The 16,728-nt window shown below is 32.9% G+C and overlaps 1 protein-coding gene across 2 annotated transcripts in view; it reads left to right on the forward strand.

Moving 5' to 3' along the window:
- The window catches only part of LOC132730394 (NAD-dependent protein deacetylase sirtuin-2-like), a 73,819-nt gene that overhangs the window by 40,900 nt on the left and 16,191 nt on the right, over nucleotides 1–16,728 (forward strand). Inside the window, exons 1-2 of one of the 2 annotated variants that reach the window (XM_060716309.1) lie at nucleotides 3,204–3,259; nucleotides 16,078–16,209. In XM_060716309.1, the coding sequence (XP_060572292.1) occupies nucleotides 3,238–3,259; nucleotides 16,078–16,209 (154 nt within the window). In that variant the 5' untranslated portion in view covers nucleotides 3,204–3,237. Of the gene's footprint in view, nucleotides 1–3,203; nucleotides 3,260–16,077; nucleotides 16,210–16,728 lie in introns of those variants that run through there. The other variant, XM_060716317.1, reaches the window with a different exon arrangement.

The raw sequence follows: 16,728 nt of genomic DNA on the forward strand, positions 1-16,728 counted from the left end.
ATAAAGGCAACACTGTGACCTTTAGCAACATTATTAGTACCAACATGTACTATTATAAAACTGAATGCAGATAAATTAATTATAGACAATTGATGTTGTAACATTGTAATTGTAGTCCCTGGGAAGGCACTCACCTGCACTCCCTCTATCAATGGCATGAATCTCCTACAATTATACCACAGCGAATTTCTGAAAATACATATAATAAAATTAAATATACATGTACAAAGGTATGAAACATATATACCAATATAAAAGTAACATGAAATCCTTTTTATACTACTATTTACAGAATTATCATCTGTGTAACTGATGACAAACACAACTATATAACAATTAATGATTTAACACCCTTGTTTAAGAAGAATGTAATAATCACTTAATTAAAGATCATACAGTACAAGAATTTCTATTGGTAACTTCACAGGACATTGAAAACCATATCTTACCCAGTGAGTCTAACCATCCCACTGAAAGTAAAACTCCTTCCCATGTAAGGCGAAGGATAGAAGTTAACCAACAGAAAAACTAAATACTTACCTAATCTATTCCTTTTCTAAATTCTTAGAAATTAATTTTGATACTTTTATCTTCAAAGGAATATTATAAATATTTTTTATATGCATCTGAACGCCAATCCCCCATGAGCTGTATAAGATCTGAAGAAAGACCTGACCTAAAAGCAAAGGTAGTCATACCTCTTCTAAAGGAATGAGTTGAATAATTATCTGGATTTAAACCTATATGAGAAATTTTCTTTTTTATAACAGTTTGAAAATTAGAATAAAAAACTAGTTTTCCGGATTTGAACAGAAAAAGGGGTGAGTCTGTATCTCTAAGAATAAGACGCAACATATATAAGCTTTCACTGCACACAACACAGACTTTTCTACCTTCACTAATGGAATCAATAAAACTCTTTCACCATATTGAATTGTTTTAGAACACTTGAATTTAACCAACAAACCAAAATCTGTCAATGAAACATCTTTTGATAGTAAAAATTTTGGATTAACCATATCTTTTTGAATTGTGGGCACTAAATTTGACTTCCTAGCCAGAAGAAAAAAGGGCAAACAAAAACAAACACCAAAAAACCACATCCTTACAATTAGACAAATCAAACACATCAAAAATTTTTAACAACAAACAAGGGGTAATAGGTTCAGCCTTTTAAACAAGATGCAATTTTTCTTTAGCCAAACCTTTTAAAGATAAATTTATTAAAAAATTGTTAATATGATCTGTACCATAACCTAAAATTGAATGAAAGGTTTTAACACCACTAATTTATTCTACTGAAACTCCTTCCCAAAAATAGAGTATATAATTGCAATGTCTTTGTAGAAGCAGGTAAATACCGCAAACTAAAGTAGAGACAAAACAAAAGAAAGGATTCTACTTGAATTCGTAGATTTCTTTCTTAAACTTGTCAGCTAGACAACAAAGGCTCGAATGACTAGAAGTACAAATTTGGCGCGACAATAATCTAAAAAGAAACGACCAATCAGAAAACAGTTCACCAAAGTCACGGTTCACTCGAAATAATTAGTTATTTTAGATCTAAAATATATCACCTGAAACATTGTCATTTTCAATTTTGCCGTTCTGGGGGACCTAACTGTCCGTTTTTTTCTATTTTATCGTTCGTGAAAACCGTACTGAAGAGGGTATAATACATGCATTTAGCTCAACTGACACGCAGGTCGTCCGTCCGTCGTACACAATTCACTCAAATGACATTAAAACGGCCCTTGTTAATTAGCGTCACCCTGCTGAGTTAGTCACGTCAGGTAACCAGTTATCCCTGGTACTTGGGATGAAGTAATCTTGACCTGCCATGACTGTTTTCCCCGCGACGTGTACACCTTGGGAGGGATTTGATGAAGATATAAAAGATGACGTTTTCCTTATACATGTACGTATTAAGTTACAACTTGAACATTCTTCTCTTAGAGAGTACAAATGGTTATATGATGGAATTGGTATAGAAATTGTTCAAAACTTCAATTATTTAGGAATTGTATTTTCTAGTTCGTTAGTACAAGCAACGAATACCCTTAGTGGAAAAGGCTTAAAGGCAATGAACTCTTTACTTTACATTACAAAAGAGTTAGATATATCTATATAAATAATGTTCAATTTGTTTGATGCTTATGTTTTATCTATTTTGAATTATAACCGTGAAGTATGGGGCTTTAATAAAGCTGAAAATATTGAACGTGTGCAAAGAAAATTTTGTAAATCGTTATTAAATGTCAAAATGTCAACAAATACTCTATCATTGTATTTTGAACTAGGTAGATTTCCTCTGTATATTAAAAGATATTTTAGGATAGCAAAATATTGGTTACTGTAAAGTTACACGGCGATAAGAGTCGAAACTGTATTTTATCAACTATTCTAAATTCTCAAAGATATGATCTATCAAATAACTCAAATGTTGTCAATTAGTCATCAAAAGTTCGAGACATGTTACAAATTAAAACGCTGGATTTGCCAAAGTTTGGTTATTTCCAGAATCGGTTAATATTAAAATGTTTATACCAGTATTCAGATCACGTCTCAGGAACATATATATATAACCCAATGGCGAGCAGGCATGGCGTTATGCTCTTCCTTGCAATTGTTTTCCTTCCAATGTTAAAGTTAAATATGAAAGGTCTCTGTATCTTAATTTATTAGAAAATGCAAAACACAGATAAATTTTTGCAAAAAATAGATTAAATTCCTATAAACTACATAATGAATCTGGAATACACAGGGGTATTGAAAGAAGTCAGAGAAAATGCACATTATGTACGTCCGGGGATATAGAGGATGAATTTCATTTTATATTAATATTTAATATATTAATTTATAGCAATTTTAGAAGTATGTACATTTCAAGATTCTTTACTGTAAATCCTAGTGTTTATAAATTATAATATAAGTAAAACGAAACAAGGCGTACCGATTTCTTTTTCTGATGACATTTTCTTTTTTTAAAAATCAAACAGTGGGCATGGTACAGTACAGTATACTGTAGCATACCGACTGTTTGATTTAAAACGCTATAAATCTGCAAATTTTATTGCGAAAATAAGGAAAAATAACTTTGATAAATGATAATCTTCATTTTGTTCGTTTTATCATGATTTATTCGAGTTTTACTGAAAAAAGAGGGAAAATATTTAGTGGTGTTCATACTTTGCAAGCGTCTGGGAGATTACGGTTAATGTAAACATTGAAAGAAAAATGTCATCGGAAAAAGAAATCGGTACGTCTTGTTTCGTTTTACTAATATTATACATTGACAGTTCAACAGACTAGAATAAATGTGAATATTTTTTTTTCTACATCATACTGCTTTAAAATCGTTTTCGATCACTCTAAGCAGGTATACATTGTCACATTGTATACATTTAAGAAACAGCTTTAAGATACAAGGGAATCCGGGAACCAGTCCCTAGCTCTTATTGAATAGACCCCTTGGTTCTTTTACATGCCCAGTGTATAGCACTGATACATGCGAGGATTACCTGGATTTCTTACCAGTACACCTCTAGCATATATTCTAATATTCTCTAACAATGCAACATATTGGGAAAATGATCTGTTTTCCGTTAGCGCCATCGTCTATATGGATTTCAAGTCATCATTTCGTCCCGGGACCATAGGTGTTCGGCGCGTTGATTGGTCACTACCCCGCACCCCCCCCCCCTCACCCCCACACCCACTCTATAGCCCTCCTACCCTTCTAAACCATGTAAAATACAGTATTTTTCATTTGAAACATGTTTTAATATTTGGTTTATGCTTTTAATTCAATAACCTTCATTTCCTACAAAAAATAAAAAATGATACATATATATTTAGATAGATCTATATATGTATCAATTTTTTATTTTTTGTAGGAAATGAAGGTTATTGAATTAAAAGCATAAACCAAATATTAAAACATGTTTCAAATGAAAAATACTGTATTTTACATGGTTTAGAGAGGTAGGAGGGCTGTAGAGTGGGGATGAGGGGGGGTTCGGGGGTAGTGACCAATCAACGCGCCGAACACCTATGCCCGGGACATAATTAATGGCCATAAATCAAGTGTCCTATTTTTAGCTCACCTGTCACAAAGTGACAGGGTGAGCTTTTGTGATCGCTTTTCGTCCGGCGTCCGTCCGTCCGTCGTCCGTCCGTAAACTTTTACTTTAAATGACATCTCCTCATAAACCACTAAGCCAATTTCATCCAAACTTCACAGGAATGTTCCTTTGGTGGTCACCTTTAAAAATTGTTCAAAGAATTTAATTCCATGCAAAACTCTGGTTGCCATGGCAACCGAAAGATAAAAATTTAAATATCTTCTTTTAAAAAACCATAAGAGCTAGAGCTTAGATATTTGGCATGAAACATCATCTAGTGAGTGTCTACCAAGTTTGTTCAAATAAAAGCCCTGGGGTCAAAATTGGCCCCGCCCCGGGGGGTCATTGATTTTCCCTATATGCATATAGTAAAAACTTAAAAAATCTTCTTTTAAAGAACCCAAAGAGCTAGAGCTAAGATATTTAGCATGAAACATGTTCTAATTGGTGTCTACCAAGTTTGTTCAAATAAAAGCCCTGGGGTCAAAATTGGCCCCGCCCCGGGGGTCATTGATTTTCCCTATATGCATGTAGTAAAAACTTAAAAAACCTTCTTTTAAAGAACTCAAAGAGCTAGAGCTTAGATATTTGGCATGAAACATCTTTTAGTGAGTGTCTACCAAGTTTGTTCAAATAAAAGCCCTTTGGTCAAAATTGGCCCCGCCCCGGGGGTCATTGATTTTCCCTATATGCATATAGTAAAACTTAAAAAATCTTCTTTTAAAGAACCCAAAGAGCTAGAGCTAAGATATTAAGCATGAAACATGTTCTAATGGGTGTCTACCAAGTTTGTTCAAATAAAAGCCTACGGGTGAAAATTGGCCCCGCCCCGGGGGTCATTGATTTTCCCTATATGCATATAGTAAAAACTTAAAAATCTTCTTTTAAAGGACTCAAACAGCTAAAGCTTAGATATTTGGCATGAAACATCTTCTAGTGTGTATATACCAAGTTTGTTCAAATAAAAGCCCTGGGGTCAAAATTGGCCCCGCCCCGGGGGGTCATTGATTTTCCTTATATATGCATATAGTAAAAACTTGAAAAATCTTCTTTTAAAGAACCCAAAGAGCTAGAGCTAAGATATTTAGCATGAAACATCTTCTAATGGGTGTCTACCAAGTTTGTTCAAATAAAAGCCCTGGGGTAAAAATTGGCCCCGCCCCAGGGGGTCATTGATTTTCCCTATATGCATATAGTAAAAACTTAAAAAATCTTCTTTTAAAGAACTCAAAGAGCTATGGCTAAGATATTGAGCATCAAACATGTTCTAATAGGTGTCTACCAAGTTTGTTCAAATACAAGCCCAGGGGTGAAAATTGGCCCCGCCCCGGGGGTCATTGATTTTCTTTATATGTGTTTAGCAAAAACTTTAAATCTTCTTTGAAAAAACACAAATAGCTAGAGTTTAGATATTGAGCATGAAACATCTTCTAGTAAGTGTCTACAAAGTTTGTTCAAATAAAAGCCCTGGGGTCAAAACTGGCCCGGCCCCAGGGGTGTCATTGTTTTTAACTATATGTGTATAGTAAAAACTAAAAAAAATTCTTCTTTTAAAAAGCCCAATGAGCTAGAACTTAAATGTTTAGCATGAAACATCTTTTTATGGGTGTCTACCAAGTTTGTGCAAATAAAAGCCCTTGGGTTAAATTGGCTCTGCAACGTTGGGGGAGTGGGGGTTGGGGGGCCTATATACAGGTGAGCAACCTCAGGGCCATCATGGCCCTCTTGTTTAATATAATTTAGATTTTAGAATAAGATTAATTTACACATGCCAACCATAAATTGATATGAAATTTCAATAAATGTAGAAGTCTGTCTAATATTTAAAGAAAATCAGTAATACATCAAACAGTTACACTGACAAATTATAACAAATATGGAAGTGGCTAGCCGTACGGGCCCGTACGGCTAGCCAAAAGTTCTAGCCGTTAGGAGTCACGTACAACTAGCCAGGACGCACTGTATTGTCAAACCGTAAGGCACTTTTCAAAATTATATTGAAATCGAAAGTTATAAAGTCGTTGATTTTCATGCTTATCATTTGTTGTTTTATTTGTATGAAAGATGAATTATTAAATCATTTTTGTTAATTAAGCACATGGATCGAATAAATAATGATCAGAGTGGAATAAATAAATAAATAAAAAGAACGGTGAAATGCAAAAATAATTATATAATTTTCAAAACAGTAGATAAATATTGAACATAAAAGCACTGTCAATCAATTAATTAGCCTTAATTAAAACCTATCCAGGGACTGACAATAGCATTTTAGAATGCCTGTCACGGAACATGCAAACTTTCCTTACTGATGGACAAACTTCTATACCGTCGGTAATTGTCGCAATTATCAAGAGCCTAACAACAATCATTTTCAGTGTTTGTTGATTTTTTTTTCATATTAAAGGTGTCGAAAATTAAACTTAATGAAACAAAAAAGGATTATTATCAAAATTTTGTAAACTATTTCATGTGGTGTAAATGCAACCAAAGGCTATTTTTTCTCGTCATCTTGCGATGACAAAGATCGATATATATATATAGCCATCAAGGCGATTAATCTCTAAAAAGTTAACATCCGAAGACAATTAATGCTATTTCTTGGTTAAAATCCTCGCTTAAAAGTCATAAAATAACATATGCATTTTCGACTTCCATATAATTTTGAAAAGTGCTGTACGGCTAGCCAATACAGTGTGTCCTTGCTAGTATAATGTGACTCGCGTACGGCTAGAACTTTTGGCTAGCCGTACGGGCCCGTATTACATAATAATTATAATTATTCTTTTTTTGTTTCAATGATTTTCAACACCTTTAAAAATGACAAAAAAGGCACAGAAAATAATTGCTGTTTGGCTCTGATAATTGTGTCAATTATTGACAGTAGTGTCCAACTTTATTTGTCATCCAATGAAAACGCTGTATTTCTTCAAAATAATGAGTGTTAATTTTCATAGAAGAACAAAAGTCGATACTATATCAAATTCTGTTCATAGTCACCTTCTATTTTTCATAGTGCTTCATAGAATCGCGTTTGTTAAAATAGTCATTTGCATAAATTTGCACATGCGCTTTTGTGGGCCGCTTTTGAATATTAATTAAGTAAAAATGACGTCAAAAGGTCAACCTACATTGATTTGGCATTCATTGTTCAGATTTAAATCGACGTTTTGTCGAAAAAGATACTGCATGTGTAAATACAAAATTATGAATGTAGAAAAAGGGCTTAATTAATTTGTAATTCGTAACTAAGAGGAAAGTCAGTGGGTCTATTCACTTTTGTTTTCTGAAATAAAGTTTGACACTAAATATGTTAGTGTTCATCCGAAGCTGTTCTACAGAAATTAGAAACATCCTCCAGTCGCTATGGCTCCCGTTGAAGTTTCTATTTTCTCAGTGTAGAACAACACGGATGAAAACTAACATATACATAGAAGTTTGTTTATCATTAAGTAAAGATTGCCATGTTCTGTGAAATGCATTCTAAAATTCTATTGTCAGTCCCCTGCATAGGCTTTAATTTGGACAAATTATACCCCCACCACAAAATGTGGGGGGGGGGGGCTATAATGGATTCGCTTTGTCGCCTCGTCGGTCAGTTCGTCTCCATTTTTGTGTCCGCTCTATAAATCCTATACCGATTGAAGGATTTACTTCAAACCTGGCTCGAATGTTCACTTCAACAAGGGGATGTGCAGAACCCATGTTACCTATGTGTCAGCTCAAGGTCAAGGTCACAATTGAAGGTCAAATATCAAACAATCAAATATTAGACAGTATGTCGTGTCGGCTCTTTACGTCCTACAGTAATTGAAAGATTTTCTTCAAACTTGGCTCAAATGTTCACCTTAACAAGGGGATGTGCAGAACCCATGTTGTCCATGTGTCAGCTTAAGGTCAAGGTCACAATTGAAGGGCAAATATCAAACAAACAAATATTAGACAGTATGTCGTGTCTGCTCTGTAAGTCCTACACTAATTGAAAGATTTTCTTCAAACTTGTCTCAAATGTTCACCTCAAGAAGGTAATGGGCAGAACTCATGTCACCCTTTTGTCTGCTTAAGGTCAAGGTCACACTTGAAGGTCAAAAATTGACTTAGAAGATATTCTTAAATTTTAACATGTATTTGAATATTTCTGAAACTAGAGAAGGTATTTTCTTGAAACTTAAAATATATATGAAGTGGCGCAATTAAGATATGCTGGTCAAGTTTCATTACTCTGAATTGCATTTTAACAAAGTTATGCCCCTTTTTAAGCCTTCAAATTTACATACAATCAAATATAAGACAATATGTCGTGTCCGCTCTATAAATCCTATACTAATGGAAGAGTTTTCTTCAAACTATACTCAAATGTTCAACTCAACAAGGTTATGTGCAGAATTCATGTAACTTTTGTGCCGGCTAAAGGTCAAGGTCACACTTGAAGGTAAAAAATTTTCTTAGAAAATGTTCTTAAATTTTAACATGTACTTTAATATTTCTGAAACTAGCAAATAACAAATGTGATTTATTTATTCATCTTTCATACAAATAATTTTAACAACAAATCAGGAGCATGAAATACAACAATGTAACTTATAACTTAAACTATATAATATTATTCAATCATAAATATAACTGCATAAACAAATTGTTATGGCAAATACAATTACTATTTTATAAGAAAAAACTGCGAGTGTGGCCAACTGTGGTATAAATCAATACATAAGATTTGCAGCTTAGCTCCAAAATGACAAACCCAATGTGACATAATTTCTGTTTTCTGAATTGAAAAGTTGTAACCTTTCCTAGGATTGAACATGTATCTCAGGTGAGCAATCCAGGGCCATCATGGCCCTCTTGTTCACTTGTAATGAAGGCTTAAATTCCCCAATTTTCATTCAATCAAAAATAGTAGCCATTTTTACCGGTTCTTATTAATATGTAGGTTGAAAATTATCAGGAATATTGTTCTTAAAAAGCTAGAAAATGATGAAAACAAAGAAAACATTCTGAAGTCATTCTATTAAATAACCTTATATTCTTATTTTCTTAATGAAAAAATTATGTAATGGAGTGTATAAAACTGATTTGTGAGACTGACTGATTTTCCGCTAAGAATTTTCAAATTTAAGAATTTTTCCGAATTATGGAAGGTTGATACAGGTACACTCCCAAATTGACAAAATTCTTGATAGTTAATAAAATAATTTGAGACCAGGTGTTGAACATCTTCCTTTGTTTTTTTAGCTCACCTGTCACAAAGTGACAGGGTGAGCTTTTGTGATCGCTTTTCGTCCGGCGTCCGGCCGTCCGTAAACTTTAACTTTAAATGACATCTCCTCATAAACCACTAAGCCAATTTCATTCAAACTTCACAGGAATGTTCCTTTGGTGGTCACCTTTAAAAATTGTTCAAAGAATTTAATTCCATGCAGAACTCTGGTTGCCATGGCAACCGAAAGAAAAAACTTTAAATATCTTCTTTTAAAAAACCCAAAAAGCTAGAGCTTAGATATTTGGCATGAAACATCTTCTAGTGAGTGTCTACCAAGTTTGTTCAAATAAAAGCCCTGGGGTCAAAATTGGCCCCGCCCCAGGGGGTCATTGATTTTCCCTATATGCATATAGTAAAAACTTAAAAAATCTTCTTTTAAAGAACCCAAAGAGCTAGAGCTAAGATATTTAGCATGAAACATGTTATAATGGGTGCCTACCAAGTTTGTTCAAATAATAGCCCTGTGGTCAAAATTGGCCCCGCCCCGGGGGTCATTGACTTTCCTAATATGTGTATAGCAAAAACTTAAAAAATCTTCTTTGAAAAAAACCAAATATCTAGAGTTTAGATATTAAGCATGAAACATCTTCTAGTGAGTGTCTACAAAGTTTGTTAAAATAAAAGCCCTGGGGTCAAAATTGGCCCTGCCCCGGGGGTTATGATTTTCCTTATATGTGTATAGCAAAAACTTAAAACTCTTCTGTGAAAAAACCCAAATAGCTAGAATTTGGATATTAAGCATGAAACATCTTCTAGTAAGTGTCTACAAAGTTTGTTCAAATAAAAGCCCTGGGGTCAAAACTGGCCCCGCCCCAGGGGTGTCATGGTTTTCAACTATATGTGTATAGTAAAAACTTAAAATAACTTCTTTGAAAAAACCCAATAAGCTAGAGCTTAGATGTTTAGCAAGAAACATCTTCTTATGGGTGTCTACCAAGTTTGTTCAAATAAAAGCCCTTGGGTTAAAATTGGCCCTGCAAGGGGGTGGGGGGAGGCTTATATACAGGTGAGCGACTTCAGGGCCATCATGGCCCTCTTGTTTATAATTTCCTTTTACAAATAACAGCATTTAAGCTTCCTGAAGTAGATACATAATACATTTCTTCCTTGTTTCACTACAATGTAATAAACAAGTAATAAATGTTTACAAATACTTGAAGCCTGGTATAAAATATAACAGTGTAATGTTAAGCTAAAAGTTATCATTTTATGCTGTGGTAGGTCAGGGGTTCAAGTTTTAAAGCTACTCTCTCACAGAAAACGGGTCTAAAAACATCAACATATTTGTTTACAGTTATTAAATACATTGTATGCATAGAAGTAAAATTAGCAGTTCACTTGAGATATCTGTTACCTAACGGTTGTTATGTTTCACTTGACACAGATATAAACAACTCTTGTATCATAGTTTGGAGACCTTTCTGTTGAAAATGTGTCAGGGTTAAATCGTATACATATACATGCACAGTGCGTTAACTGGAGTGCGGGTATTAGTTACCCGCACTCTAGGGCATGCCCATTGATTGGCTCATTTTTGCTGGGGTTTACATATTGTGACGGCAGAGAAAGGGAAAGCGACAGAAATGTCATATCCAGATGTTCGTTCATTGGTTCATTTTTGCCGGGGTTTCATATTGTGAAACAGGGAACGTGCTTTTATGTTTGACTATGATACAAAAGAGAAAGATCACCAAAACACTCGGCAATCTGATTTATACTCGGGGGCTACGCCCCCTCGTACAAATCAGATAGCCTTGTGTTTCGGTGCTCTTTCTATTACTTAAAGCACACCCTTAAACAAGTTAAGAGTAGATTGCTTCAGGCAGGTAGAGCTTATGGTTTTAAGTAATAGTTACCGTACGAGGAATAGGTCTGCATAGTATTTACAGACCCGGGTGGCGATTTGAAGACCGAGAGAGCGTAGCGATCGAGGTTTTTAAAAGGCCACCGGGTCTGTAAATACTATGCAGACCTATTCCGAGTGCGGTAACTATCTTACCTACATGCTCTTTTGTTTTTCTATCCATACATCAGTTTTTAGCTCAGTATTTATTAATATTACTCACAAGAAACATATTACTTATGTACTTTATCATGTTTAAGAAAACATTCCAAAGCCAAGCAAAGGTACCATCCGCTACGCTCTTGTAATTCATTCATTCACAAATCAGGTGTACTTGAATATTCTCGTGTTTTTCGTGGGGTTTCATTAGGTAATGTACTTGTTGAGTTGAGTCACAGAAAATGAAAACAGAACTTGTCGAGTAGGGAAAGGTAAGATCATGATTTTGATACATGAATACATAACATATTAATAATATAAACAAATACTGAGGAAGATAAAAATATTTTCTAATCATAAAAACAAAAACAGAACACTTTATCTTTATATAATTATAATAAATTTCATGGTAAATAGATGATCAGGCTATTTCTTATATAATTAAAATATACGACTTTTTCAAAGGAAAGTAAAAGACGGGGTTCCATGAATAAATATTAGTAATACATGTAGTTACACCGTTATGTAAGTTGGGTTTTGTTGTTGTTGTTTTTTATGATGGCTGATTTTAAATGTTCTTAGAATTTCATCCATGCATGTTTGGAAGAATTTTCTTTCCGTGTATTCTTAATTAGCATTATCCGTTATAAGACCGCATGTAAGCACGCAGTCTAGAATGGAAGCGCAAGTCGTATTCTTGGTACTGGTATACAAAATCCAAATTGTAATTTAAAAATAACTGGGGAAAAATGAGAAAAACGGTCTTATACTTAAGATGAACTATCTACTCTCACTAAAAGTAATATTTTGGGAAAGAAAGATGCAGAAGTTGACTTTGATTCGATATGCACCAATAATATAATCGTCGTATTTATCCTATAATGCAGAATTGTTAAAATAATGCAGGATTGTGCAAATTCAGACATAGTTGTGGAAATAAATACCGAAAACTAGTATCTTATGAAGCTATATAGTTCGGCAAATGTGTTAGGTATACCGAAAAGCAATTTAAACTTTAAAGAAATGCTTAATGTGCATTGTTATACTCATTAATATCGGCGAAACACAAAACTTCAACGCCAGAACAGTAGCCAGTTCGTTTTTTTCTCACAAATAATCTGGAATATAAGTTATGAGGGTACTTACAGCTGTATGCGCTAATTTATTTCGATTAATCTTTAAAATATATATTGACCCTTTTTAGCTCGACTTTTTTTTTTTTGAAAAAAAAAGTAGAGGTATTGTTATAGTCAGGTCGGCGTTGCCGTTGCCGTTGCCGTTGCCGTCTCCGTTGCCGTTGCCGTTGCCGTCCGAAAACTTGTACCTGGATCATAACTTTTTTATTTCTTGGTGTATTGTCTTCATACTTGGCCACAACAACCCTTGGGACAAGACCTTTCAGTAGACCACACTAACCTTGACCTTCATCCATAAATGACCTTGACCTTCAAGGTTAAAAGTCCAATTTTTGCTTGTTCATGCTGTTATTGGCTGTTACTTTGTTATTTTTGAATGGATTGTCTTCAAACTTGAACATAATAATCTTCAAGGATATCCCTTAAAAATAACCAGTCAGACCTTGACATTCACTCATCAATGACCTTGACTTTGAAGGTCAAATTATTGAAATTTTCATTTTTTTGGCTATTATTGGCTGTAACTTTGTTATTTTTGAATGGATTGTCTTCAAACTTGAACATAATAATCTTCAAAGATAACTGTTAAAAATATACCGAAAGACCTTGACCTTCACTCATTAATGACATTGCCTTTGAAGGTCAAATTATTGAAATTTTCATTGTTTTGGCAGTAACTGACTGTAACTTTGCTATTTTTGAAGGGATAAACTTCATATTATAACAGAACATTCTTAAGGACCAGACCTTGTTGTTTATCAAACCCAAATTCGCTTGGGCTCTTTAATGACCTTGACCTTGAAGGTTATATTACTGAATTTTCTCAGATTGTGCATTTATCGGTGTGTGTGTATGTATAGTATATGTATTATATATAAATATATATATAAATGTGTGTGTGTATATATATACATATATGCAGGTATATATATATATATATATGCATGTATATATATATATATGCATGTATATATATATATATATATATATATATATATATATATAGATATATATATATATATATCAAATATATATATATATATATATCAAATATATATATATATATCGTCACCTTAGTGCAAGAACTCAATATCTGCTTCTTTATCTATATGCAGTTATTGAGTTTTTGCACTAAGGTGACGATATATATATATATATATACATATATATATACATGTATATAATTGCGTCATGTTTTTCTATTTTTAGAAATTGCGTCATTTTTTCTATTTTTAGAAATTGCGTCATTGTTGCTTTTTTTAGAATTTGCGTCATTTTTTTTCTATTTTTAGAAATTGCGTCATTGTTGCTATTTTTAGAAATTGCGTCATTTTTTTCTATTTTTAGAAATTTCGTCATTTTTGTTCTATTTTTAGAAATTGCGTCATTGTTTCTATTTTTAGAAATTGCGTCATTGTTTCTATTTTTAGAAATTGCGTCATTTTTTTCTATTTTTAGAAATTGCTTCATTTTTTTTCTATTTTTAGAAATTGCGTCATGTTTTTCTATTTTTAGAAATTGCGTCATTGTTGCTATTTTTAGAATTTGCGTCATTTTTTCTATTTTTAGAAATTGCGTCATGTTTTTCTATTTTTAGAAATTGCGTCATTGTTGCTATTTTTAGAATTTGCGTCATTTTTTCCTATTTTTAGAAATTGCGTCATTTTTTCTATTTTTAGAAATTGTGTCATTGTTGCTATTTTTAGAAATTGCGTCATTTTTTCCTATTTTTAGAAATTGCGTCATTTTTTCTATTTTTAGAAATTGTGTCATTGTTGCTATTTTTAGAAATTGCGTCATTTTTGTTCTATTTTTAGAAATTGCGTCATTTTTTCTATTTTTAGAAATTGCGTCATTGTTGCTATTTTTAGTAAATGCGTCATTTTTTTCTATTTTTAGAAATTGCGTCATTTTTTTCTATTTTTAGAAATTGCGTCATTGTTGCTATTTTTAGTAATTGCGTCATTTTTTTCTATTTTTAGAAATTGCGTCATTGTTTCTATTTTTAGAAATTGCGTCATTTTTTTTTTCTATTTTTAGAAATTGCGTCATTGTTTCTATTTTTAGAAATTGCGTCATTTTTTTCTATTTTTAGAAATTGCGTCATTTTTTCTATTTTTAGAAATTGCGTCATTGTTGCTATTTTTAGAAATTGTGTCATTGTTGCTATTTTTAGAAATTGCGTACTGTTGCTATTTTTAGAAATATGCTTAATGTTTCTATTCATATATATACAAAATATATAAACAAAACTAATGTGACAAGACAGACCAACTAAATTTATAAAAAGGAAACATCAATATATGTTCAAACCTTTCTATGTTTGCGTTTAGAAAAAGTAAAAAGTCGAGCGTTGCCTCCGCCCGGTGGTGGCTCTTGTTCCTATTCAAAGTGGTCATTATCCCCCCCCCCCCACACACACACACACAATTCAGCGTTATTTTACGGTGAATATTGTGTACTGTAATGCACGAGTTTCTCGACTTCACATATTTTCTATTGTATAGAGAACAATAGAACAATAACCGGTCGGTATCTATTTGCAGACCTGTTAACCGGTCGGTAAGTGATTTACAAGACCGCTTTTAACAAAGGAGCCGGTAGGTAAACTAGATTACCGATATATGTTTTTCTTCTGTTGTCTCTTTTTATAGACATAATTTTCTATGAAATGTTGTGCAGCAATCGATTGCAGAATAAAATACTTACCAAGTACACATCTGTTCTACCTGCAACCAATGGATACTACTTGTAACCAGTGTGTGTATAATTTCAGTCAATATTTACAAAATAAAACATTGCAACAATTTAAATAATACAGCATCATTAACATAGCAAAAACTTTACTTTTATGTTTGTACTTAATATAGACAAAACATGACTATTAATCACTTCTAGTTCCATATAAATGCATGAGCCAATAGGGCTGTCATTGATGGAAAATTTTGTATTGATATATCGAGAAACAAATATCGATGATATATCTATATATCGACTTTGACAGTAGATACAATGAAAAACAATTAAATATGTGTTATAAATTGGGATCATGGTGTTATGCATGTTCTATTAGACATTACACTGTACAACAAAGTTGTTTTTTTTTCTGTTATTTTGTCACTGACATTTGAAAACAGAGTTTAAAGTTCAAGTTAGCCAAGAAAACTGGAAAAAGTGACTTCTCTTATTAGGCAGAATAGAGAGGTATATTCACCAACAGAAATAAATTAATTTTAGCTTGTATCAATATTTGAAAGTGTGTATCGATATTGTATCGGATGACAAATATTGATAATATATCAATGTTCCCATAGTCAATGACAGTCCTACGTGCCAATGATGAAATTTTATTTCAAAAATGCCCTAACTATAAAATGTGGGATAGTAGCTTTTAAAAGCCATCCAGGTAGGTATTTGCAAGCTAGTCGAATAGTTTAGAGGTTCAAGTACATGTATTAACAACCACATAGGTAGAATATTTATTTTGTAAGCTAGCTGGATAGTTCCTTCACATCAAAATAAACAAGAGCATATTATTTATATATTTTACAGCCAGTGATAAAGATGGTGTCAAGGGCAAGGATGAAGTTGGAGCAGATGCAGCATCTGGGACTGGAGCTGCAGAAGACAAAAGTGAAAAAAAGCCAAGTCTTCTGGAACAGACAACATCATACCAATCCACAGGTAATATATACATACTGATTTATTTCATATGGACAGTATTTTCTCTAAAAGCTCCCTCGGGGGCAAAAGTTTAGCATTTGTAAAAGTTGTAATATCATCAAATTGAAAAAAATTTATGTTTACTGTTTTGTATTAGTTTCTGGCTGGATCATATATATAAAGCACCAGCAGTGGTAAATTTTGTACTTATTGCCGTGAATATATAATAAACCTGACTATCATCTTTGTAAGTAAAAAAAATAGTAAGGGGCATTTATTGAAGAATGTATGGTATAAATACATTTGAAGTGAATTGATATTACTAATGGTCAGATAGGTGAGGTAATATGGCACTAATGTGTATATTACAATTGATCAGACTCTTTTATTCATTTACATGAATTATTCAAACAAGTATTTACTTATTATGATATCTTTTGAAATATGTTTGGTGACAGTCCAATATATTTCCTGTATTGGACACTGTAGTATCCAATCAATCCTACATTGGACAATTTAGTGTGTATGACATTTTCCTTG

This window comes from Ruditapes philippinarum, unplaced genomic scaffold, assembly GCF_026571515.1.
Source record: "Ruditapes philippinarum isolate M1 unplaced genomic scaffold, ASM2657151v2 ctg7288_1_1_1_1, whole genome shotgun sequence".
Lineage (NCBI taxonomy): Eukaryota > Metazoa > Mollusca > Bivalvia > Venerida > Veneridae > Ruditapes > Ruditapes philippinarum.